The sequence below is a fragment of the Megascapheus bottae genome, chromosome 2 (assembly GCF_031878675.1).
Source record: "Megascapheus bottae isolate mThoBot1 chromosome 2, mThoBot2.hap1, whole genome shotgun sequence".
NCBI classification, from domain to species: Eukaryota; Metazoa; Chordata; class Mammalia; order Rodentia; family Geomyidae; genus Megascapheus; species Megascapheus bottae.
This window is the reverse complement of record NC_143510.1, coordinates 77,099,535-77,126,314: the sequence shown is the minus strand read 5'-3', so window position 1 is coordinate 77,126,314 and position 26,780 is coordinate 77,099,535. Positions and strand designations below refer to the sequence as shown.

Here is a 26,780-nt window from a genome sequence, read left to right as displayed (position 1 = left end):
CAATCCAAACAGTTTGGTCCCAAGGGAGGTGAGGAAACCCTATGCTTCATTTGAAATGACTCTAAAACGACTTTATCTGATATGCTAGCCAGTAGCCACATAAAGCCCTTTATGTCAGTCATTCTAACTATAATTTCAAGTGCTAATTTGGCACCCATAGCTCCAGGATATCACATTGGAAATGTGAGTACCAGATGTTCTATTAGACAACACTGCTCAAGGGAAAACTGAGGGGAAGGAACAGGGGCAGGGGCAGGCAGGCAGGCACTGACCAGAGAGTCCAAGTGCCATCTCTAATTCCTAAGTTCTTTTACTCACTGAGACTTAAGCAGCTGATATGTCTGTAGAAAGTGGCAATTTAAGAAGAGAAATTAGAAGCCAGTTTAAAGAAACGGATCAATAGACATTCTCAAGAGAGACTCAAGAGAAGAGTCTACCCTGGTATTTCTTCAAGGAATCATTAGCACCATCACTAAAGCACTAGTTTTAGTGATGAATTCTCACCAATAAAATGGAACCCAAACCCAGCCAGGTCTTTAGTGCTAATATCATGTAGCATTCAAAAGTAGGTAGAAAGCCAGTCACCACTGGCTCATGCCTGTTACTAACTACTCATTCCTAGCTACTCAGGAAGCTGAGGTGTAAAGCCAGGCAGGCAGGAAAGTCCATGAGACTCTTTTTGCTATTAATCTACACACACACACACACACACACACACACACACACACACACACACACACACACAATCTGGAAGGAGAGCTGTGGCTCAAGTGATAGAGCACTCGTTCTTAAGCAGTGTCGAAACACTGACTTTAAGTCTCATGACTTAAAGAAGAAAGAATTGAGAAGCAAGGTAAATGACCCCATGAAGAAACAAAAACACACATCTATAATATGAGACATTGCGAGGGAAACAGGTCGGAATAAATGCAAGAGAGAAAGGCTATTCTAGGGCCGGAAGTTTGGCCTAGTGGTTAAAGTGCTTGCCTAGCATGCATGAAGACCCGGGTTCAATTCCTCGGTACCACATACATAGAAAAAAAGCCAGAAGTGGTGCTGAGGCTCAAGTGGTAGAGCTCTAGCCTTGAGAAAAAAGTCCAAGGACAGTGCTCAGGCCCTGAGCTCAAGCCCAGGACTGGCAAAAAAAGAAAAAAAAAAAAAAAAGAAAGGCTATTCTACATGAGAGATGGAGTAAATGTAGTATGGGCATCAGTCTAAACAAAATAATTTTCAGTGCATATTTTAATCAACTTGGAAATTTTTATTACATAGATGGGGCAGTTGATAATTGTAAATAATTTCTGATAATCTTGTTAGCTATGGCAATGGCATTAGAGTCAGAGTTATTTAAGATCATCACCACCGTTTGTAGAGATGCATAATGAGATAGTCTAGGGTGAATGATATAGTGTCTGGGGTCTGCTTTAAAATAAGAAAGTAAATAAAAACATAATTTAGGAAGGTACCACCCTTTTCCGCTGCCCATGAACTAAGAATTATGACAGTGTTTTTATTGGAGGCTCAGGTTGTTTATTTTTACAGCATGGTTGATGCAGAGGCAAGGGGTTGAAAAGTCTAGTTGCAATCAATATTGGTCTAGTTACTTATTGATGGAGATGAATCTCCAATATTCTCTCTGAGACTTGGGATTAGGGAAGGGAAGACATTATTTCCTGTATTGTTTATGTGACCAGGTACACTGCACATCAGGGATTTCCAACTCATTTCCTGAATAAGCATCTTCACATGGGCTACCTTGCAGCTTGTCTTACTCTCTAGAGGGGCTAGGTGAGGTATGGTGCGGAGTGGAATCTGTGGGAAAGGAAATCTGGCATTATCCATCAAAGATATAAAGCATGTGGTCATGAGCCCAAGCCCCTCATATGCACGTGAAGTCACATAAGGCTCACAGGGAGTTAGTGTGCAAGGGAATACAATGTGTGTAATGGAATACAATTCATCCATAAAAATAACTAGAAAGCCTTTTGTGCATAATGTTACTTTTTTTGGAAGTTAAACAGAGCTTTATTTCGTGGCCTAACATCGAAAATCATACTGACTGGTCAGGGCCATCTCTAAGATGGTGGGAGAGAGAGTGACCACACTTAATCTCACAGGCTACTTTTATAGGTCCCCAGCCATGCAGTTTAACATGTTATATTAAGTATGTATGGATGCAAACACAAACATAGATATCTCTTCTACCTTTTGCTTGCTGGCATAGATAAATTCTTTTTTTAAAAATTTTTATTGTAATTAATAAAAGGGTTACATGATATTTTCCAGATAGAAGGTGCATTAATTCACATATATTGATACCCTTTCACATGTCTTGGTCCCCATTACCCTCCCCTCCACCCCCCCTGCCGTCTTGGTTTTCTCCCCTTCCCTATCCAATTTGGCATAGATAAATTCTTACTGGAAGAGAAACTGCTGTCATTTGTTACCTCACAAGTCAGGAAGGAGTGACTCTCACAAAACATTTCCTTGTTCTTTTGAGTTTTGAATAATATCAATATATTACTTTAAACAAGACATGAAATTCAAATTAAAAAACATATTTGAGATTGCATGATTAAAACTGCCATTCCTTTTGCTAGATTATGTAATGGATAGTCTTTATGACTTGGAGAACCAAAGCAAGAGAAGTTTTCATTTTTCTCTCAAGGGTTCCTAAAACAGTGCATCCCTAAGGGATGGGGACCTCTACCTTTGGAGTCCTCCTCAGTCTCACCCTCTAGCTTACTAGGTTTCTAATATCACCTCTCACCTACCTCATTCACCCTGCAATAGGAGGCACCCCTGCCACAAACACAGGAGGACTTATACTCCAAGATACATGTCAACAAGATCAAGCCCAGGTAACTATCCCTTCCCCAGCTGGGTTAAGCTGGGAAGCCACAGAAAAAGAATTAGATCTGTGATCCAGTGCAGGCAGGAACCATGAGTCACAGGAACCCAAAAATGGGTTGAATTTTGCATAAGGGAAACTGCATCCAATTCACACACGCTGCTTAGGCACGATGTGGGTTTTTATTTACTGCTTCCAACATTCTACCTTAATACAGATCTATTCTGAATTTGCTCTGAGCCTCCTCCATGTATATAGTTTGTTATTTTTTTTTAGTGGCACCAGATTTGAACTCAGGGCCTTATCTTGCTAAGCAAGTGTTCTACCACTTGAGTCATGCCCCCAGCCCTTTTTGCATTAGTTATTTTCAGGGAAGGTAACACACTTTTAACACAGGCTAACCTGGATTATGATCCTCCTATCCTATGGGGTTTGGATGGGGGGAGACTGGATTGGCCTCAAACTTCTATTTCTGGGATTCTAGGCATGAGCCACTACATCCAACTCCACATACATTTTTACAAATTTCTTCATCCTTAATGTCACCTCCTCTGAGAAATTTTCCTGGATCTACTGTGCTCTGCTAGAAACTCCATCAATCACTCTTTCTTTTTCTTTTTATTATCTAAAATTATCTTAAAATTATCTAAGATAATTAATTGACATGGTTTTCAAGTTTTTCTCCCTCCATCCAGCAAGTGGGGAGCTTATCTGTTTTGTTCACTTTTGTACCTTCAGTACCCAGAAGAGTGTCTGGTACAGAAGAGGTGTCCATTAAATATTTATTAAATGAAAACGACTCTATTAGCATTCAAGATTTTATGAGGCTCTCCACATTGTTCTGGCAGAAGTCTGTGTAGAAAACAAATTTTCCCCAATGGAGAATTTCAGTTCATGTCAACATACTACTTCTGTTGACATCTTCCTGAAGCCTCATGGTAGGCTATTAACTTGATGCAGACAAAAGAAACTTCTCAACCATACTGCTGAAATTAAACGAGTAGAGACTTCCCCAACCTAAGGTTGCAGGCTAGCTCTACATTATCCATGGTGGGGGGGGACATGATGAGGAAGAGGAGGGAGGAGAAAGTGAAACAAAATATGATTTCTGTATTTATAATTATCACAAAATAGAAAAACCATGGGTGTTCAAAAAGCTAAGCCATCTTAGGCTAAATTTCCTTTCCTGTGTCTTACTCTGTGAAGCTGGCCAGTTGCAGGCTAAATTAACTGACTGTTACTTATTTTTCCATACACAGTTACAGAGAAAGATTAGAGAAGGAATTAAAACACACACACACACACACACACACACACACACACACACACACAAGAGACAGTGATAGAGACAGAAAAAGAGAGATACAGAGAGACACAGAGAGAAAGAGAGATAAGATAAAGCAATTATCTAATAGCCTTTAATGTGTCTTAATAGACAGCAATAATAAAGATAAACTATAATGAATAAAGCAAATTTTCCTTTTGTCTCCAATCTACTGATTTCTGTGTAAATTGGAGAAACATACAGCCAGAACCACAAGTTCTAAATTTGTGAATTACACAGGAGTAAACTGTTCAAATCAGGGAGTCCCCAAACTCACAAGCTGGAAGAAACAAGGTACAACAAATTTGAAGTAAACTTCATGGAACATGTCGAACAACCAATCACAGAACCCATTTCCAAGGAGTGTGGTCTTTTTGGTCTCTTACATCCCTTCAGTCATTTCTGCCACCCAACTCCCTGCATCCAGAGCCAGTTCTTTTTCCTTTATTTTTTACATTCTGTAAGAGGTGCAAAAAATACTTCATTTTTGCATTTTCTCTTATTTTCATGTATGAATTTCACAACCCAGAGTCAAGGTAGATTCTTTGGGCATTTCATAAATTGGCTTTGTGCTGGAATTCAAGAATTTTCTGGAACTAGTTTAAAGGGTCTCTATGTTTTGTAAACACAAAAGCCATTTGTGGCTATACAGAAAGCTTTAGTGGCTACACGGGTGATAGTCATTACTCTAAGCTCCATAAGAAGTTCTCCTGTGCTGGCCAAGAGGACAGGGCATGCTACAGCTTCCTATCCCTGAGCTCTGCTTTATTCAAGACGCAGCAAAACACTAGTTGCACAGCATGGAATGAAAAAAAATTCAACTTGAAGACATGTTTCTCAAAATGGGCCCACTGGGGAAAAAGCCGGGCCATAAATGAGGCTCTGAGATCCCCAGAAGCCATTTTCAGCCAGATAAGAGAGAGGGGTTTCAGCACTTCAGGTGCCCCCAAGGCTGTCCCCAAATAGGAACAAACCAAAACCACATAAGTCATGACCCCATCTCAGGAAACCTCAAACACTTATATCTTGGGATCAATCCAGATACCCCAATATTAGAAATCAAACATTTAAAAACCATTTTGAGGATCTCTACCAATCTCTCTAGTCTATTTTTTTAACTCTAATGCAGTTTAGTTGGAGGATAAAAGCTTGGGCTCTAGAGACAGATTGCTTCCTTTCAAATTACCTTGAGCCAACTGGCTAACCTCTCCGAGCCTTGGGAGTTCTCATCGATAAAGTGGGGATGGATACAGTATTGACTCATAAGGACGAAACAGGTTAACACATTAAGACTGCCGTTCTAACCCTGGTGAATAATAAGTGCTCAGTAATGGTAGCTATTATTACCCTTTCTCCCACTGCCTTCTTATCTTTTAAGCTTACAAGAAAGGTTAATGGGCATGCAAAAAGTCACAAATTTCAAATTTCACGCACATTCCCATAGTACTTATTTTATCACCTGGAAAAGCTCTAACTATTCCCCTCTGCCCTTGAGATAAGGACAATAGTCTCAATGTAGCATAGTCTGCTATAGACATGCAAACCACACCATGGGTGACACTGAAGTCTCAAGAAAGTTCCTAGAACTGTATACCCTGGGCAATGTATTCAACTAAATCCCAAAAGCTGAGCTGAGACTGTGCATACTTTTCAGCTGATTTCTGTGCAGACACTGACAACTGAAAAAAATATATATATATGATGTTTACCCAGCAAGTAAAGTAGGGAAATGACCAAAGTGAGGGCGAGAAGAGTGTTGGGCATAACCTGCCTCATGACTGTGAGGTCCACCTACTGATAAAATTAATAGAAGATGGGAGCCTTTCAGTTCCTAATTCCTTCAGTATCTCTACAATGTTCCAAAAGGGCCTTAAGAATAAAGGAGGGCATTTCCGTGGATCATCACCATGACCTTACCTTAGGAGGAAGTGCTGGCTGTCTTCCTTGTGCATCTTTAAAGACCTATAGTTCAGCTCAAGTTCAAAATGATGTTCCCACACAACAGAACACGATAGAGCTATTTTAAAATATTATTTACCAAGGATTTGCAGTAGTGTTTTAATAGAAGCCTCTTTCCTCATTAGACTGAAGAAAAGAAGGAGGCAAAATTGGATAGAGTCTGACCTCAACTATGTAAAAAAAGAATCCAAACTGCTGACAGCGGTTGCCTCGACATGACGCAATTAAGGACCATTTTGTCTTCGCCTTCCTCTTACCCTGTCCCCTCCCCCCCAACTCTCTCAATAAGCCTTTCACAAGCGGGAAGAATTATTTCAATCACATGAGGTTGAAAATGGCATCGAATTATATTAAAACTCTATGAGGTTTGCACAGACTTAAGGAGGCAAGTTTGAATTAGTGGTGGCAACAGACACACACACACACACACACACACACACACACACACACACACACCCCATTGGCTTCCTAGTCTCCTGCCTCTCATCCAGCCAGGCAGATACTCACTGTGCCTGGTGCATGTCAAAATGTTGTCGCCTCTTGATCACTCGGAAACTGATGACTCAGGCTGCTGGTGATCCAAACCCTCTCTTTCTTCTCCTCCTCCTCCCACCGTCTGCATTGGGCTGGGTTTTGTTTTATGCCGCTCATTAGTACCTCCACACTGAGGCTTAGAAGCCAAGCTTGTGTCTGACAATGTTTGTCTTTTCTAACAGTTCTGGTGACAAGTCTGGCAAGGGAGAAGCTTGCAGCTTTTGAGTAAAGGGATTTAGGGATTATTTGTAAATCCCAAGTCATCGTGGAAAACCTTGGTCTTCAAGTTTTAGGGTAATTTCAGGGGCTGCTCTAAGATTTCATACAGGGGTGTAGGAATACAGGAGACGGTTTGGACTAGCCTAGGAATCCTGAGAGCCTAGCAGCTCACATTCATTCCGTACCACCTCCTTCTGAGAGAGGACCTGTGTCCAGGGAAGGTCTCTCTTTCTTCAGGAGCAGGGATGGGTGGAATGGAATCTCTTTTTAAAAAGAGACTATATCCATAAAAGCTGCGATTCTTAACTGAGTTTCTAAAAATTCTGACTACGCCCAGGAGCATACTTGATCCCAGAGGCCTTGGGGACAGGTAGCTGGGGATGGGGTGCAAAGTCAAGTACAGGTTCGAATCTCTGTTCTACCTTGGGTCAATCACTCACCCTCCTGGGACCATGATTCCCTCATCTCAAAAAGACCAGACCTATCTCATGGAGTTGTGGAGAGAGCTAAACTACTGAGTAGATGTAGCATAATTTATCATACAGCTATTAATGTACAAATGTCAATCACAAAACAAAGGAACAAAAACTAACCTGCCTTGAACCTCCCCCCGCCAAAAAAAAAATCATAGCCCCTATTTCTGAGGGAGCACCCCACCCAAATCTTATGAACATCAAGATTTTATTCACTACTTGCTCACAGCAGAATGAAGCTCAGATGGATCCTACTCTCTGGTCTCCTCACCCCTACCCCCACCCTCAACTAGGCAGAAACCCAGAGAGCTACACAATAATGGCTGTGGGGAACCCACAGGACCTGCGGAACCAGGCCTTCCCACAGGGCCCTATTTAGAGCCAAGTGTTCCTTCACCTCCAGTTCACCATGTAACAGTCTGGTTGTCTCAGCTTGGGGAAAAGAGTGTTCTTGCCAAAACACTTGTCAAAAATATCCCAAATCTGAAGGGATGATTGAATAGGAGGTCCAGGAAACAAGGATGGGAGTTTCTTGTGCCAGACTAACAAATCCCATGAGTCTGACCAGGATCTTGTGGATCAGGTGTCACTGAGAGAGGAAGGATGAGTATGGAGTGATTGATGAGTATTTACCTCTCCACAGGAAAGGAATCTAACATGACAGGAAAGATAACCAATGTATATTTTAAAAGAATGTGTACACAAACAAACTCCCTCCCATATGTTACTGGTATTCCTCCAAAAGAAACAGATTAAATCAAATGCCTACCAGGCACTCAGCACCATACCAGGCTATGGGAATCCATGGCCCCCTTCTCAAAGAGCTTCAAGTTTGGCTAGGCAAGACGCCTCAGGAGTCTGGAGTCCAAAGAATGCGACACATGACCAATACTTCAGGAGGAAGGGGAAGAGAATGCCTCAGAGCTTAGAGGAGGTGGGGTTTGAATTGAGCCAAAACATAAACACAGAGGATGCAGGAAGGCAGAAAGGGACAAAAAAAGAAAGAAAACATTTCCAGGCTGAGGAGACAGTGTGATCTAAAGTGTAGAAAGGGGACTACTCAATATACATTTGGAAAACAGCAAGTAAATAGGTTTGGCTACACTGGAGATATGTATGCAGAAGACAGAATTAGAGTCTGTGCAGGAAAAAAGAAAAAAGGAAAGTGATTTTCTAGACTATCTAGAAATGGAGGAGAGGTGCTGGTGGATCAGAGAGGGTAAATGAGTCACCTGAAATCACACAGCTGTTTATGAACAGAACAGGTTGGGAAAACAGATGTGTTAGTATTTCACTTAAAAATCTGAGCTGAGAGTCAACTGATTGGCTACAGAGAAATCAAGGATTGTCATCTGTAAAGTGACAAACAGTCCTGTTCCCACCCAGGACTGTGGTTGGAAGCCACGGGACATGGGTATACTGAAAGCTTGCTGATAACACTGACAAGATGACCACTCAATAATGTCCAATGAGTCATTTGGCATTTTTTTCTTCTCCCCATTTTCCTGTCCTGAAATGAATATGAATCTCAACTGAACTAGGGTATAGCCATACAGTGGGGGGAAAATAACTGTAGGAGATGAAAGACAAGGGGAGTCTCTAAGCTTTCAGATCTCTAACCTCTCCATGAAGTGTGGGTACAAAGGGCAGAAAACAAACACCCCCTGCCCCCTCCCCACAGATAGTGAGTGAGATGGAGGGAACACCTGTGTCTTCTTCTTTTCAAGCCCTATAATCTCTCATCTCTTTGAAGTTATGAGAGATCAGGTGCTTTGTACATTTCCCAGGCAAAGGAGAGAGAACAGAAAGGTTAAATGTCTCAAGGTGAGTCAGGGATGGGATAGGAAGGGGGACATATCTTCTTCCAGGCCATTTCTGGGTGTGTGTGTGTGTGTGTGTGTGTGTGTGTGTGTGTGTGTGTGTGTCGGGGTGGGGGGAGGTGTCTCTAAAGCATTCACAAAATAATTGATTTATGACTTGGGAGTATTAGGGAAAAAAGCATAAAATCAATCACTATTAACATACAACATTTGAAGAAGGCACAGGAAAAAAAAACCAACCTTAAGTAACTGGCCATCTCCAGTCCCCAAGAATAAAACAGTCCTGTTCATTACCACGGTGCCATAAACGGATGTCAGGTCAGAATGGATCAAGGTAGAAGATGCGATTGGCTGAACTCTTTCAGGTTGGTCCCCTTCTTTCTGAACATGCACACAAACGCACAAATAAAAACAAGATAATTTTTAACAGTGATACTTCTCATTATACTAATAATATATAATGCATACTCCCTTAGAAAGGGTCTCACTTCTGGACAACAAATGTAATTGTCTTCTTCCAAGCCCTCAGGAACAACTTTCCTTTACCTACCAATTACCATCCTTGCCTAGCCCACCCAGTTTGAAGTATTTCCTGTATATTAATATGTACAGCATACTAATGATGTACATATTAATATACAGCTGGCCATCTTTTTAACACTCCCCATGACTGGTATAGAAAGTGTTGCTGCCAAGAGACAGCCCACTTCAGAACTGGGAGAAAGCTGATCTTAACACTTGGCTGTCTGCAGGATACTACTGCAGTTCATTTCAGCTAGGCATTGACGTTCAACGCAAACACTTCCCAAGATGTGACTCAGATGTTCCTACTGGGTGGGGAGGATTCAGAGGGATTCTGGATTGATAAGACATGATCCCAGTGGGACCCCAAGGCAGAGTAACTGATTCAGAAGACAGAAGTAGGCAGAGGCATGGATGGTGGATAAGAACCAGAGATGGGGCTAATAAGGAACCAAACAGAAGATCTGTACCACGCCCTCCAGCTGATGCTTTGCAAGAGGAAATGAAAAAGTCTAACCTCCAGTCCAAGTGCATTTAAATCATATGAGCCTTTGAGCACATATGATCACATGCCTGCTCTTGATCATTAAATTAAAGCTCCTCTTGGAATCCTGAACAGAGAGTGTCGACCAAACGTTCTTTGTTGTTTAAAAGGAATGAAGTACCCTGTGTCTCGCTTCCTGCTTCCAACGACAGGAAACCAAGTTTGCTACACAAATTTCTGGAAGATAGGGAGCTAGAAAGAACGGTTGCTGACTGCCGCTATGCGCACGGTGTGATAGAAGACTTTATCTGCCATAGCTGGCTTCCCTGCTGCACTAAGGTTTGTAAAAACACATTTAAGTTTCCTCCAGTGGCAAACTGGCAAACTGGTGAACAACATAGCTATTCTTGAAATGGCCTTGTTTGGGAAGGTGGGCAAAAGGGGAGGGAGGTTGAGACTTACTAATTCATTATATTATTGTCGATATTGTTTATGTCTTTCAATTTATGTCTGATTAAATATGCATTATTTTGAAACCCACCAAGTTTCATTAACAACTCAACCAAATGGATTCATGAACAAAATTGATTTCTGAAGCCTTTAAAAATGCCATCAATATTTCTTTGTTGAAGTTGTACTGGAAGGAACTGATAAGCTAAGGAAGGGTTTCTCCAATGCCTAGATCACTTTCCAAGGAAAAGATGTCATAACCTAAGAGAAAAATGACTCATTTGCATAAAATATTCTATAGTAAACTTGCTTCAGGAAGATTTTTGGGAAGCACATAAGAGAGTTTCTTTTCCTTTCCTGTGAAAATATGACACTTCGCAGGCAACCTAAAAAGATGAGATGACGTCCCATTAAAATGAAAGTTAAAGGAAAAAATTGTCTGTGGGCATAAGGATTGAAATAGTAGATTACTGTTTAGATAAGGAGCCCTTGTGACTATGAACAGCAGAAGAAAAATTGGATGACCTTTAAATTTAAAAAAAAAAACATATCACACATCTTGCTTAAAAATAAAGCCAAAATAGTTCAAATGTAAGATCAGCTGACCATGCCTTTTATTTTTATTAAATATTTGAGCATAACAGAGAAACCAACTCAGGGAATTGAGCATCATCTCTGTGCTTCTAGAATGTTCTGCCTCTGGCTGGGGGCTTCCCCTTTCTGTCATCTCACAAACACAGAAAGTGTAAAGGATTGTGGGGTGTGAATTGTGGAATATCCACAAGGACCACACAAGGCTGGACCAAATATATTGCCCAGGTTTGGTATACAGTAGGCATTTAAAAATTGCTCTGTATTCTACTGTATTAGCAAGAACAATAACATTCTACTGTATAGCCAAGAACATCCCATCTTATACCCTGTTCATATTATACTGGCTCCAAATCACAAATGTAGCCCACAAACTTGGAGGGAAAAGGAGAAAACTGTTCCCAAAACTGCCTCCCAGTCTAGTATTCTCCCTCTAACTTCTGACTGTGCCCCTGATCCTTTTCAAACTGAGTCCTAGAGCAGCAACACAGGCTAGTAGTATAGTCATTCAGCCAGCATTCTCAGAGTGGCCACGCAGATCAAATGGCCCAGGATGACTGATCTGCCTTTGAGCTGGGTTCTGAATCACTGGGATCTCAATTTTCCTTGATAGAGGCAACATAAGGCAGTGAGCATAGAGCTGTTTTTGACTCTTAGCCCTGGCACTTTTTTAAATTAAGTAATTGTATGCACATTAGTAAACCTCTCAGTTGCTCAGTTTATTCCTCTGTACAATAGAAGGGGTATTCGTAGCATTTCTTATAAGTATTCGTTTTAAGTCCACAACTTTAAAAAAAACCTTACAAGAGTAGCTGTGCACCTTTGTTGCTCCTACCTTATTTTAAAATACAAACAGAGCCCTAGCTACTCAGGAGGCTGGGATGTGAGGATCAAGGTTCCAAAAAAAGAGCCTAGGCAAGAAAGCTGAAGACCTTGAGTTCAAGCCCCTTTTCAAGCAAACCTACAAATGGTGACGGACACACCTGTGACAATTGTCTCCTTTGTCGTAAAGAACCCTAATTTTCTTTCAAGATCAATACAGCCAAACTCCATTCCCCACCACCATCACTTTTTCCCTATCCCACAGAGGGAAGGTTAGGCATGTGTCTACATGCAGGCTAGTGATATGTCCACTGCAGAGATATTTTTGGAAGTGAGCTTCCTCATTGATAAGATGAGGCTCTTGAGGAGAGTTCATTATTTCTTCCTTCCCTTCCTCCCTTGAGAAGTTATCATGTGCAGCAGGGGGGTGGAGGGAGCCATTTTGTAGCCATAAAGTTCAAGATGGAGGATGATACCAAGTTCACTAAGGCAGCACAGAAACCAAAGCATCAGGTTCTTGAGTATACCACTGAGCCGTGGGCCTCCAATCTTCATATTTTTTATTAAATTAACGATGGATGTCACAAGTTAGGCTACTGCTGATGGGTTTTGTTTGTGACTTGGAAGCAAAAAGTAAGGAAAGTAAGGCACTGTTTCAGAAATGAGAGTCGTGATGGTCAGTCCAGGCACTGGCCCAGCCAACAGAACTCCTGGTCAGGATTTTGTAGCCCATGGTGAAGAGAGCCTGGAAGTAAATAGGAAAGAGGCGGTTTGGACCTTGTGAAAACTCTAGGGGCTGCTCTGGCTGAATGGAAATGGATTCTTTTGTGCTAGAAACACACAGAAATGGAAAGGTCCCTGTAAATGGAAAATGGAGCCTGCTGAATGGCTTTCTTACATTCATTTGAGCAAATGAAAACAAAAGAAAAACAGGCTCCAGAGAAACCTCCTCAGAAAAGTGAAGTTAATACCTAGGGACCCAGGTTGGGGGGGGAAATGGTGGTGGGGAGGGGATTGTACAGTTGGCCCCCTGGGTCCAGAAACTATTCTTCCTCTTCCCCCTCACCTATTTTCTGTCTTGCCCTCTCTCCCCTAAGGGCATAACCACTCATAGTGCCCTCAGTCTATTCTGTCTAGTTTATTATGTGCAATTTATTTCTAAATCCCATCCTCTGCTTGCTCGTCTGTGTATAACAAGGTTAATGTCGTGTAATGATGCTTTTGCCAGTTCTGCCTTTCATAACAAAAGCCAATCTTGAGTTAGCTCTAAATCTCGTCTCCTCTTTGGGCTCTCTTGGTTTCTTTAGCATTGTCACTCCACTTCCCCTTTCTGCCATGTCTCACCGTCAACACCCACCTACACTTTAGCCAAGTCTCAGAGGAATCTTTTGGCAGATGGAGAAAAACAAAAAGTATCCTTGTTTCAAATAATGTTTAGGATAGAGATTTGGGACCAATAGCAAACTGGGCCCAAGGTACTAAGAAGGGGCCTGTAGAGAGAGATAACTGTGGAGAGAGATAAGCACGTATATGTGCACAAGTATGTGCATGAGTAGATATATGCATGTGTGCACACACATCTGTACATACTTGTGAGCGAATACACATACATGCATGTACACAAGGAGTGGTAAGCAGATCACAAGGGAAATGACTTGATTTCCTTTCAGCCCCTTCACACTATTTGTCACTGACAATAAACACTCTTCATTGCGCCCTATACAACTCCAGGAGAGTACTAGTCATGAATTTAGGATATGAAAGGTATCCTAGTGGTATTGAGCAGTACTACAGTCTTGACCCCGGGGAGATGGCCTAGCCCTGGGGAGATTCGGGCCAGGGACTCATGGGAGGGCAGGATTCAAACCCTCCAGGAAATGTACACCTCAGGACCTCCAGTACTGAGATCCCAGCAACAGTGAAGCCTAAGATAAGGGTAAATACCAATTGGGTGTTTTTAACTACTTACACATTGATAAAATGCCTTCCTCAGTACTTAACTTGATGCTGTGTCCCAGTGGGCTCCCCTTCTATCCCCGCAGCATCTCCTTCCTTTCCTATTTCTTCTTACCTAGTGCCTGATTGCCTTCAGCAAGTTTAGTCCCTGAAATGACTATAAAATGGGCACAGTCATACCATATATCTGCCTAGCTGCATTATTGTGAGATCTAACCAGAGTCACAAATGTGAAAATAATCAAAGCATGACTTTCTTCCAGCTGGGGAAGCCACTGGTCACTATCCCAAGTGGACAAGAACTTTATTCACCATTAGGATGCTGCTGCTTGTCTTTGTTCTTCTGGAGTAGACTGTACTGGTTGGGTTCTGATCATGTTTATAACATCCCTTCTTGACCAAAAATGCATATGGGGGATTCAATTGACCCAAAGGTATGCAGCGGCATGCAGTGAGAAAGAAAGGTGAGGGATAGAGCTGGACCTCTCACCAAGCAGTAAGGCTATGGGCAGAAGGAAACATGTGTCTTCACCCACAGCCTCTACCCCCTCCCCATCTGCCCCATCATTCAAGGCCATTCCTTGATGTCTTGGTCCTTCTTTCCTCCTGTCCCTATCTGAAGGGTTATCCCCTGCCTCTGACTCCTCCTTCAGACAACTCCTAATGAAAAGTCAACTTGACTGAGTTCACAAATGGCAGGCAGTGTGAAACCTGCACTAATCTAGGTCCTCAGAAGTGGAAGAGGCTTCGTCCCCCAGTGTTGGTTGATAAGGAAGCCACTGATGTTCTGGGCAGGATGGTTTCATTCTGGGGATGTCCTTGGTGCTGAAGGACATTTAACATCTCTGACCCCTGTCCACAAAGAACTATCACTACTCCCCCTGTCCTGCTCAGACCACTGACCTCCCGACCTCTCAGAAGACCCTGTAGTGCCGTCCTGAGATCCACAATAGGGCTCCAGAATGGTTACAGGCTACTTCCCAGCCATCCCCACCATTTTCCTCAGCAGCACCTGATCACCCTAGAGAATCCTCTCTTCCTATCACTGCCGGCATCTCAGCCCCAAACCCCAACAGTCTCCAATCCATCTTCTCCCTGTCCACAGGCTCCAAGGCTCCATCCTCCCTCTCCCAATCACTCTCTGCTAGCCATAAACTAGTCTCTACTCAGCATTCAGGGTAATGGGTTCAAATATAAAACAAGTCAACTTGTGCCCGTCATGTTTAGAATTAAATCCACAGGCCTCTGCAGGCACAACCTGAGTTGGTCTCTGACAACTTCGTCAATCTCTTTCCTTGCCACTCTCTTTGCCTCCTCACTCAGCCTTAGTTCCCATGGGTAGCTTTCTTTCAGAACTACGTTTCTTTAACTTATTACATTTTTTTTCTGCCTCAGGGCCTTCACACATTCCAGTTCTATTCCTACTGCTTTTCATTCCCTCTTGGGTTGGATCTTTTTAATCGTTCTTTCAGATTTCAAGTTAATTTTCTCCCCATCCCACCCCATTATTCTCCATCACAGCATTCCACTTAGATTTTTTTCAGGGTACTTATTAGAATTGGTGCTTTAATTTTTTTAATTTATTGTCTGTCTCTCAGGCTTTTCAACAGTTTGCCTTGTTCTGTACTTTTAAGGCAGCATCAAGCTCAGTATCTAGCATGTAGTAGGTTCTCAATAAATCTTCATTGAACCAGTGAAGACTTGGGTCAGTGTTTAAATACTTTCAATCATGATCTCATCAGATGCTATATGGCACATTATTCCTAATCGTTACGGAGTTCTTCAACTGAGCCACTTTCTCCCTTGCAGTCCTTGGGCCACACCTCCTATTCCAGTGAATCTTGGCCTTCTCAAAACTCCATATCTGTAGCTCAGTTTCTGGATTTCACCATCTCAGTCCATAAGAAGGCAACAGATGCGATATATTGAAAATGTTGTTCAAAGAAGTAAAGAATTTGCCACATGCTCTGACTAAAGCAAAGAAAAAGAAGACTGTTCTTTTCTGTGATTAGAATAAAATAATTTTATGCACATGGCCTATCATTATTTTTAATTATCTAGAGTAAAAAAATCACTGTTGGTAAGCTGGGTGTGGTGATGTAAATCTATAATTCCAGAAACTGGAGGAACTGAGATCAGAGGATTAGAGTTGGAGGCCAGCTAGACAAAAGAACAAGAACGGACCTATCTAAGTGTGATGGTACACTCCTATGGCCCCAGCTGTTCAGGAAGCTGAGATAGGAGGATCATGGTCCAAAGCCATCCCAAGCAAAAGTACAAGACCATAATCTGAAAATGAAACTGAAAGCAAAGGGGCTTTTGAGTGGCTCAAGTTGTACAGCTCCTGCCAAGCAAACATGAGGCCCTGAGTTTAACCTCTAGTACAACCAAACTGAGAAAAATGGTAGCATGGAAGAATGAAAAGAACAAAAGAGGCTGGGTGCTGATGGCTCACGCTTATAACCCAAGCTATTCAGGAGGCTGAGATATGAAGATCGTGGTTCAAAGCTAGCCAGGGAAGGAAAGTGTGTGAGACTCTTATCTCCAGTTAACCACAAGAAAACTGGAAGTGGCATTGTAGCTCAAAGCAGTAGAAGACTAGCCTTGAGCAAAGAAGAGCTCAAGGACAGCACCCAAGCCTGGAGTTCAATATCCACAATAGCAAAAAGAAAAAAAGAAGAGATCAAGAGTAAAAGTTTATGTACATTTCAAGTTCAAACTCTATTACTTATGAGTTGTGAACAATCAGTTAATTCTTTATCGTCTATCAGTCCATCTACTCATTTTTTTATTCTATCCATCCTTCTGATCATCTATCTACCCATCCATTCATTCATCTTTCCTTCCATCCATCCATCCATAATCCATCCACCCTTCCTCCCATTCATCCTGTTCATCCTTTCTTCCTTCTCTCCTTTCATAGCTGAAATGAATGGCAAGAGAAGAGGCTCCATCTAATTCCACAGTTCAGGGTAAAAATTCAGGATATTCACAAAGTGAGATGAGAAAGAAAGGAAAGTACATCATTATTTTAGCAAGCTCTAACTGAAACAGAATTTCCTTTCGTTTTGTATCCAGACCACAGTAGTATTAACAGAACTTTTCAAACAAAGAAATCAGATCTTTCCCTATCAATATAGAGTTGCTGTAGATATCTTGAAATATCACTTACATTCATCTCTGTTCTGAAAGTAGCATAGTTAGTGAGATTAGATCTTGTTGTTGAATATGTTAAGATATGGTACCCTATCTCAAACTGAAAAAAAAAATTTTGACGTATTGGGATAGCAATATAATTAGGTTATTTTTTGCAACCCATGTTGTTGTTTCTGAGATGGAATCCACAGGCTTCCTTAAAGGTCTCTAGAACAGCCGCTCTGTAGAGTTAGGAAAAGAAATACTACGAAGCCCATGAGGCTGCCACGAGAAGACACCCAGGGCCACCAGCTGCTCCAGGCTGTCCCTCCCACTGCCTCTGGGAAGCCAAGGTCAGCACTCAGGATCCAATTTTTAAAAGGGGTCATTGATGAGGAAAGAAGTCTCCGGAGGAGGCCAATGAGCAATGACCAGAACAGCTGGCATGTTAGATAACATGTTCCTTCAGCCAGGTGGGGGAGGAGGGCAAAAACAAGGCAGGCCAGCCCCAGCTGGAAAGAGTGTCACAGTCCTTCCCTGGGCTGCCTGGCTTTCACTCATCCTGTAAACACAGCTCTGTGTTCTTGTCTGGCTGAGTTCTCAGCACTGTCCCCTCCCCTCCCCCCCCTTCCTCCCTGTTCTATAGTCATTTACTGCAGGCTCATCACTGGGAGTTGACATGTCCTCATGGATCCTGCAAACCAAAGGTGAGATAACCTGGCCAGTCCCCATTCTATGCCCCCGTGTGACCATGGTCTCCCAAAAGTTCCTCATTTGAAACTTAATTCCCATATTCATGCATGGAATGATATTTGAAGTCCTGACCTCCAAAGGTTCTTGGATTCTGTGAGGTCATGGGGGTGGGGTGGATGTAGAGATCAGGAAATTCGTGGCTTTCTAAGAAGAGGAAGAGAGGTCAGAGCCTGCAGGTCTTGCTTTGTTTCTCTCCATCATGCCCTCCACCATGTTAGGATATAGTGAAATGCCCTCACCCATATAGCAGTGCTTCCAAATTACTTGTGTGTTGGTTTATGGATGTGCATGTGTGTGCACACAAGAGTGTGTGCATGTGTGTGTGTATGTGCATGTGCATGCACACGCATGTATGAGCCAGTACTGAAGCTTAAACTCCAGGCCTCATGCTCTCACTCAGTTTTTTTCTCCTACTGTTGCTGGCCTTCTACCATTTCAATCATGCCTCCACACCTCCACTTATGACTTTTTGTTGCTTCATTGGAGATAAGAATTCCTGGGATTTGTCTGCCCAGGTTAGCTTTGATTTGTAATTTCAGTTAGGATTATAGGTGCAAGCTACTGGTACCTGGTATAAACTTCTATTCTTTATAAATTACTTGGTTTCAGTTATTTTATCAAAGCAACAAAGAAACAGATTAAGATACTCCTTTGACTATATGGGCCCCCCCACCCCCAAGGAAAAAAAATAACTGCACGGGTCCAACACAAAGCCCTGATACACTCCAAACTCCTTACATTCTGTGTTGTCAACTGCCTCCTTAGCAGTTCTTTCTTCTAGATGTCCCAAAGGCACATAACCATCAGCAAACATCTTTCTATATGCTCTGGCAGAACATCAGCTCAGGTCTTCAATATTCCTTGGTTGTATTGTGGCAATACACAAAATCTATCTATGTCTGCCCCTTTGTCACTATGCACATCTTGGTTGCCGTGATTTCTTGCCTGGACTACTGTGAAAGCTTCCTGCAGGCTTTCCTGCTTCCACAGTGGCCAACCTCATCCATTCCCCACAGGCAGCCATTACTTAGAAATTTAGAAATTTAAATCCAGTCACTTTCCTTCCCTTCTAAAGCTCTCCTAGACTTTGAGAACAAAATCTAATCTCCTTCCCTCTGCCTAGGGGGGCTGTGGGATCCAGCTGCTGCTTCCCACTCCAGCCCACCTTCTATCAGTCTCCCTCACCACCTGCCTTGTGCTCACCACACTGACCAAGTCAGGCCTCTGTGAGGCCTTGTACTGGCCCTTCTGTCTGCTCAAAGCACCTGATCCCAGCTCTCCACAGGGTCCCTGTCACCATCCTTCCTATCTTCCACATGGACAAACTCTCCCCACACCCCAGTTATAGTAGCTGCTTCACCACCTGCTTCATGCTGTGCCTCTGTTTCCTCATCTGTATAATGGGACTAACATTATTCCCCACCTTGTAAAGTTACAGTTTGAATTGAGTTACCATAAGCACAACATGCTTAGCATAATGACAAACACTAGGTGCTCTTGAACATTTTTGCTCTCATTTTAGTATTAAATAAACTACCCACTAAATATGTATTGTCTGTGCTTTTACTGGCGATATATTTTCAGGACAGCTTGGGTACACAATGGAAAGTCAAGGAATCACTGGGTTGAACCAATGGTCATTCTAATCAGTTGCTTTCTTCTAGTCTTGTCTCCCCCACAGTAGTTTCTTAGAACTTTCGAGAACATTCAGACTGGGCATGCCTGCTGCGGCCTCCTAGCACCACAGCCATGGTTTCTGTAAGATAACCCAGGGACCCACGGGCATATGGGTGGACAGCGGGTAGTGGCTGAGGACCTTTCATCGTGTGCCTGTGCTTGGCAATGTTCTTAGCAAAGCAGCAGGCTGCTGACGAGTTACTGTCTTCTGCACAGAATCAGTTTGGGTTCAGTGGTTAGTTTAGAGATGAGGCTTGGAAAGTGTGAAAAGTGTCAGACCATCAGGACAACATCTAACCACCTTTGCTGGTCTCATTAAGCCTTTGGCCATCTGGACACACATACTCATTTCTGGACGTGCCCCAGCCAGGGTGAGTGGTCTGTGGCTTACAAGCTTATTCAACATCCAACTTGTGCATGAGCTGGGCAAATCTCCAGAACTCCCCTCTCTGCCTTCTCCACTTAGCTTCAAGACACAGCTCATGCGTCACTGCTCTGGACTTGAGCCTCATCACTGTTCCTGTGACGGGACTCCCAAGAAGCATCTGGGTAAATCCCTCTTGCAATATGTACTGACTAACTACCGAGTAAAGCTTGCTTTCCCCTCACTCCACCCATGAGAGAAGAAGTCTGCAGGCTACCATCACTGGGCACATCTGGCCTGCTTACATGACTGTGTTTTGAATGGCCCATGAGCTAAGGATAGATTTTACTTTTTTTTTTGGTGGTGACACCTCTCCTTGAGCTTGATTTGCTTGCTTGGTTGGTGCTCTACCACTTGAACTATAATTCCAGCCCTACTTTTAGCTAGCTATTTTCTAGATAAAGCATTGAGTGCATTCCTATCTGGGGAGGCTTTGAACATGATCTTTCAGATCTCAGCCTCCTGAGTAACTAGAATTACATGCAAGAACCATGAGCATCCAACTTAGCTTTTACATTTTTAAATTATTGAAAAAAATACCAATGAAGATAGAGGAGGGAGTGAAGGAGAAGGGGTAGAGGCGGAGGAGGGGGAAGAGAAGGGGGAGGAGGGGGAAGAAGAGGAAGAAGAAGAGGAAGAAGGGGGCCGGGAGTTTGGCCTAGTGGTAGAGTGCTTGCCTAGCATGCACAAAGACCCGGGTTCAATTCCTCGGTACCCCACATACATAGCAAAAAGCTGGAAGTGGTGCTGAGGCTCAAGTGGTAGAGCTCTAGCCTTGAGAAAGTCCAAGGACAGTGCTCAAGCCCTGAGCCCAAGCCCAGGACTGGCAAAAAAAAAAAAAAGAAGAGGAAGAAGAAGAGGAAGAAGAATATGACTAATGAAAATGATCAGGAATTGAGGATCAACTGTTCACATAGCCCTACAGGTTTATTTATGTATTGCCTATGGCTGGTTCTTAGGACAATGCAGAGTTCAGTAACTTTGCCCAAGGTTGTACATGGCTTGCAAAGACTGAATTATTGATGAACTTACCCTTCACAGAAAAGCTTTCTGGATCTGCATAACATCAGGACACTAACATAGGAATGAGGTCAAAATCCTCTAATAGCTTCTTCAAGAAATAGCTTCTCCAATTCTTGAGTAGACAGTCAAACCAATATGAAAATCAACTACAGGAACTATGAAATGTAGGTCACAGTTCTATTTATTTTTGTGCCCACATAAAAATTTGTATTCCATCCAGAGAAAAAATTTAAACTAAGAAAAACTATGAGTATATTTAATAGTAACAATTTTTTGTGCTGGACACTGGGGCTTGAATTTGGGGCCTAGGCACTGTCCCATAGCTTTTTCACTCAAGGCTGGAACTCTACCACATGAGCAATATTTCATTTCTAACTTCTTTTGATGCTTAATTGGCAATAAGAGTCGTATGAAATTTCCTGCCTGAGCTGACTTCAACCCATGATCCACAGGTCTTACCCTCCTCGGTAGCTAGGATTACAGTCATGAGCCCCTGGTACCTAGCAATTTAATAATAATTTTAACTATAACTTTAAGTATAACTATAATTTTAAATATAACTACTTAAGGAAAATAAAAAATAAAACTATAACAATAATAATAATTTTAACCTCTCAAGCAATCTATTAACATTATTATGCCCCTGCACTGATGAACAGGCTAGCCTGAACAGCATGCCTACAAACTATCCTCACGGTGACTCAGATTTCTCTAGCTTCATCGTCTATTGCCAATCCACCAATCCAGGCTCCAGGAATGGGTGGTTAGTCATCAAGAATCTCTAAAGGAGGCAAAGAGATGCCAAGTTTTTGTATTCAAGGTGCTGGTCACTGTGGCTTTTCACCATTCTAAACTAAGGGGATCCAGACTAGCACTTACTGGGAACCATCTTGTGTTGGACCTTCTCCTGACTGAATCAGAAGTTAGGACCTGCACCAAGGACAGCAAATCTCTGTACCACACAAAGGCTTATGATCTGATTGAGGAAGGCAAATTGAACCCAGTTCCATCTCTGTTGGAAAGTCTGACTACGCAAAATTGGAAACCAAAGCAGAAGGTAGCAGATGCATAAGATGAACACAGCAGACAAAGACAGGCTGAGGCATACTCCTGTGGAAGCCATAAGGGGCAAATATGCAAGGAAGCAGAGAAGAGGTAGCAGGTCAGAGCAAAGGAGCCATGCCAAGATACCATGGGAGGAAAACAAGGGAACACCTGATTCACAGCTCCATCGACCTGCTGTGAATTCAGACCCATCGGCCAACTCACCCATCCCACCTCTATTAGGAATCATCATGGTGGTGCCAGGTATTTACTCTGGATGGAATAGTGCTCCATTCACTCTCCTCACACTAACACATGAATTCACACAGTAATCCTTGGCAGCAAATAGGATTCCTACTTATAAGATGAAGAAACCAAGGCATAGAAATATTAAATAATCTTCCCAAGGCTTCAGTTGATCTGGTTCTATCAAACATGCATGTAAGCGTTATGTAGTCTTGCTCCTATTCCTAGGATTTGCAGTAACTTCATATATTTCTATCCAGAAAAAAATCCTTTCATTCCCTTATTGGAGCTTCCTCAAGTAGAGCTTTACAGCCAATTGGACCTGACTTGGTATCGGCTTTGGTACTATAGATAATAAACCCTTTGAATGAATGCCTGCTGTGTGGAATTGGTCTTGAACAACTGAGTAGAACACTCTAGAGATTCCCCCACATTCTAGAATAAAATGAGGAAGCAGAAGTAGTGAACTGATGATCTACAAGGTTCTGGTTTTGGTTTCTGTAGGTCATGGGATTTGAACTTAGGGCCTACGTGCTGTCCCTGAACTCTTTTGCTCGACTAGCACTCTACTACTTTGAGCCACAGCTCCACTTCTAGTTTTTGAGTGGTTAACTGGAGACAAGAGTCTCATGGGGCTACCTGGGCTGGTTTTGAATGTGATTCTCAGAACTCAGCCTCCTGAGTAGCTAGGATTACAAGCATGAACCACTGGTGTCCGGCCTGATCTACCGGCTCTTTTGAGATTCAGACTACAAGCCAAACATGGTAAAGGCTTTAAGAGCTAAATATTTGCTTTTATACAAGCAGGAAGGAATAGGGGTCATGGAATCAGCTCGTTACTTTTTATGGCATTTTATGGTAAATTGCAATTTAAAAAATGGGATAAATCCTCATCCTGGGTGCCTCGGTTGGAGCAAGAGAAATGGTTTCAAATCCTACTCGTGTATAATAAAGCATGCCTTGCTAAAACACAGATAGCCAGCCCCATCCCAGCCTCCAAGGCCTCTAGTTTAGTCTCATGGGAGGCCCAGAAATTTCCTTTTCTAGTAAGTTCCTAGGAGATGTTGATGCTACTGGCTCAATGGCATACCTTAAGAAGCACTGCCCTACAGAAAAGGATGTTTGTACACATTATTAAATTAAGCCCCCCTAATTTTGATCTAATCATATCCACTTTCTAGGGTCCAAGGGCACCTCTAGACAGGCCACACCAGAAGCCTGGATATTCCAATGAGCAGGGATAGCTAGGAAGAACCAGAAGAGAGGAAGCTAGCACTAGAGGAAGAAAGCACATCACACATTTAAGAAACACACCGAGGTTAAGGTGACCAAACTCATGCAAGTGTGGTTGATAATTACAGAAAACATTTATTTCCAACATGAATCTCCAAAGTTCTCCATTTCTGTAATCAACAGATAGTTTCTTCAGCCCTAACTCCAAACCAGATACTAGACTAGGTACTGGGGTTTCCACAGAGAACATCCTGTAAAGTCACTTATTAGCCTGAATGAAAAAAAACAAAAACAAAAACAAAAACACCAACACACTGATAGAAAGATATCAAAACTTCCCTTCACACAATCACAAATACAAAGCCTAAGAACTCTGTTTACAGCCAAGGATCTCCTTGGCATGTCAAATGTTTGCAAACATTAAGCCTTTGCATAGAAGTGACACGGACCTAGCTTGTGCCATGGGTATGAAGACTGACATTACAGATCAATGTCTGTGGTTGAAAGCTCAAATGTGAGAACTAGACCACCCAAGTTTTCAATCCTTTGCTATTTACCAACTAGGACACTAGCAGAAGCTCCCTGAGATTCAATTTTCTCATCGACAATCATCATAATAACTACAGTCTTTGTCTCATAAGGTGACAGAATCAACAGAAAATAAGACATGTAAATTGCTTTGTACAAACCCTTAGCCATAATAACTATTCAGTAGATGGTAGCTCTGATTGCTTTTTCCCTCTTTCTAAGTAGGTACAGTCATTACAGTTGGGCCATCTGAATCTACTCCTCTGTATCAGACGTGTGTGTGTGTGTGTGTGTGTGTGTGTGTGTGTGTGTGTGTGTGTGTCTGTATGTGTGTGTGTGTCTGTGTGTGTGTGAAAGTAAAATTTATTATCAAGTCTATAGTCGGCAAAATGGCTCAACAGAATCATAAGGGAAACTAGAAGAGAAATAAACACCACAGGACAACTGCATTTTGAGGTCAGCGGGCCGCACTGTCCAGTGGAACTGGATATCACTTCCACACACCGAGGCTGGATGTGCCTGGGGCTGCTGTCGGAGGACGTGTGAGTACTTTGTGGTTGTCTGAATGACAGTTAAATGCCTTGGGCTTTTGTATTATGTGAGTGTGGAAGCAGGGGTTGTATCCACCTGAAAGGCACTGAGTGACCTGAGGGAGTCAGTCCTGTGGGCCAAACTGCAAGAAACCCACAACCCAAAGTGGCTATGGAAAGGTAGCCGCCATGATTAAACCACCAGCAACTATGGCATCAAAATAAATCTGGAATAACCCATCTCCACCAATTACAACCCAAAGTGTTTCTCTGGGCTGTGCTAATGTATAAGAGATAGGGAGAGTTCAGAAAGAGAAGTTAAATTAATGTGTATATAATTTCAAATATTCACGTGTACACGTGCATGCTCCAGTACTGGAGTCCTTGAACTCAGGGCTTCATGCTCCCATTTGGCTTTTCTGCTCAAGGCTAGCATTTTACCACTTGAGCCACAGCTCCACTTTAGGCTTTTTGGTGGTTAATTAGAGATAAGAGTCTCACTGACTCTCCCACCTGGGCTAGCTTTGAACCTCACCTCTCAAATCTCAGCCTCGTGAGTAGTTAAGATTATAAACATGAGCCACCAGAACCCAGCTCAAACATTCATTTTTGTATTTACCCAAGCATGGAACAGAATGTTATAAAATAGAATGCGAAAAGAAGAGTAAACCATATAAAATCACAAGTATCAAAACACAACCCAAGATTCAAGACAGATGTTTCCTTTAGGGGGCACCATTTATCCTCAACAGCACATCCTATGGAGAGGCTGTTTTAGGGGATTTTCAAAGGAGGAGAGCACCAGGCTGGTAGAAAGAAGACAGTCTGGGCTTAAGCTCTGGTATTCATTTTGTTATGAACAAGTTGCTTCACTGATCCCCAGCTCCTTCATCTAAATCCTGGGATGTTCCTGGCAAAAAATCACTTCGGCCTTGATGAGACTCCTAATTGAATCATACATAGGAAGTGTGGCACCAATACTCAGCTAGAGTATTAGAGGCAAAGCCTGCACTTGCTTTGCTAGAGTTGTCAAACTTAGTAGCAAGGCAGAAAAAGCCAAGGTTCAATGTGCCAGTGACTGAATCCACAGTCTTTGCCCAAGCATCTTGGAAATGAATCCTTAGCAGGAAGGGCTGAAGGGAAGAGAATCAGCTGATGGGAGATAGAAAGGGAACCAAGGGGAAAATATATCCCAGTCAGTTCTGTCACTGCCCAGGGCTCATTGAAGATGAGAAATACAGTAGACAAGTAGGAGGAAAGGGAGAAGCAAGGAAACACAGCCTTGTCGCCTGTGGATTATGGTAAAATGACAGTGTTGGCTCAGGAGGAATCACAATAGGAACCTATTGAGGCTCCCTCTATTATATTTCAGGGCTGATTCCTGTTTTAGGTACCTACAATTCAACAGGCCTTTCAGAAACACATTTAGGACCTGAAAAATGAAATGCAGAACAAATACCACCAAATGACATCATTCTTCTGAGTGACAACCCAGGCACCCTGATCCCATGACCTCATTAAACAGGGTTGCAACCTGCTATTGTCCCTTCAATGGCAAAAATCAGTGGCACTCAACACAGGGCATTGCTTACATTAGCAAGCATCCAACCAGGATTTGTTGAATTAAGTATCTTCTCTGCCTTTTGAATAGGTTGGAGAATTGTCAGCTTTTCATCAAAACTGCCACCTATTTTCCCTTTTGCATTCAAACTCTCCTTAAAATTCAGTTCCATGAAGGCTTTTTTTAATGAACACTAGCAGCAAGTAATTTACTTAAATTTTTAAAAATGCAAAACTCCTAGTTCCCACCTGTGCAGCCATGACATGCTATTGTTTGAAGCAGAGTATATTATTTAACTTGGATGACAAGCTCAAGGAGGGGGGTAAAGACCCATATTTCAGAATACACAGCTCTGAGCTCACTGGTAGGTTCTCCATAAATAACAGCTGTAAGAATATGCTGGGTGGGGACTCGTTTTAAATTATTATTTTTTCTCATCCCAGATTTTTTTTATATCTATCTCTTGCTTGATTTCCAAAGGGCAGCTCTCTCCCAGGAGCTCCCACTAAAAAAAAAAAAAAAAATGGAGAAACAGCTCAGTGACTTTCCCCTGTCTCTCCCCATCCTAGCATAAGTAGGGACACCTGATTGAGCCAAAATGTGCATTCAGGATGCCTGCTGG

The 26,780-nt window shown here is 42.4% G+C and overlaps 1 protein-coding gene across 1 annotated transcript in view; it reads right to left on the bottom strand.

Moving 5' to 3' along the window:
- Plxnc1 (plexin C1) overlaps positions 1-26,780 on the bottom strand; it is a 150,587-nt gene that overhangs the window by 120,987 nt on the left and 2,820 nt on the right. The window contains exon 2 of the mRNA XM_090328397.1: positions 9,421-9,561. Coding sequence (XP_090184523.1) covers positions 9,421-9,561 — 141 coding nt within the window. The remainder of the gene's footprint in view (positions 1-9,420; positions 9,562-26,780) is intronic.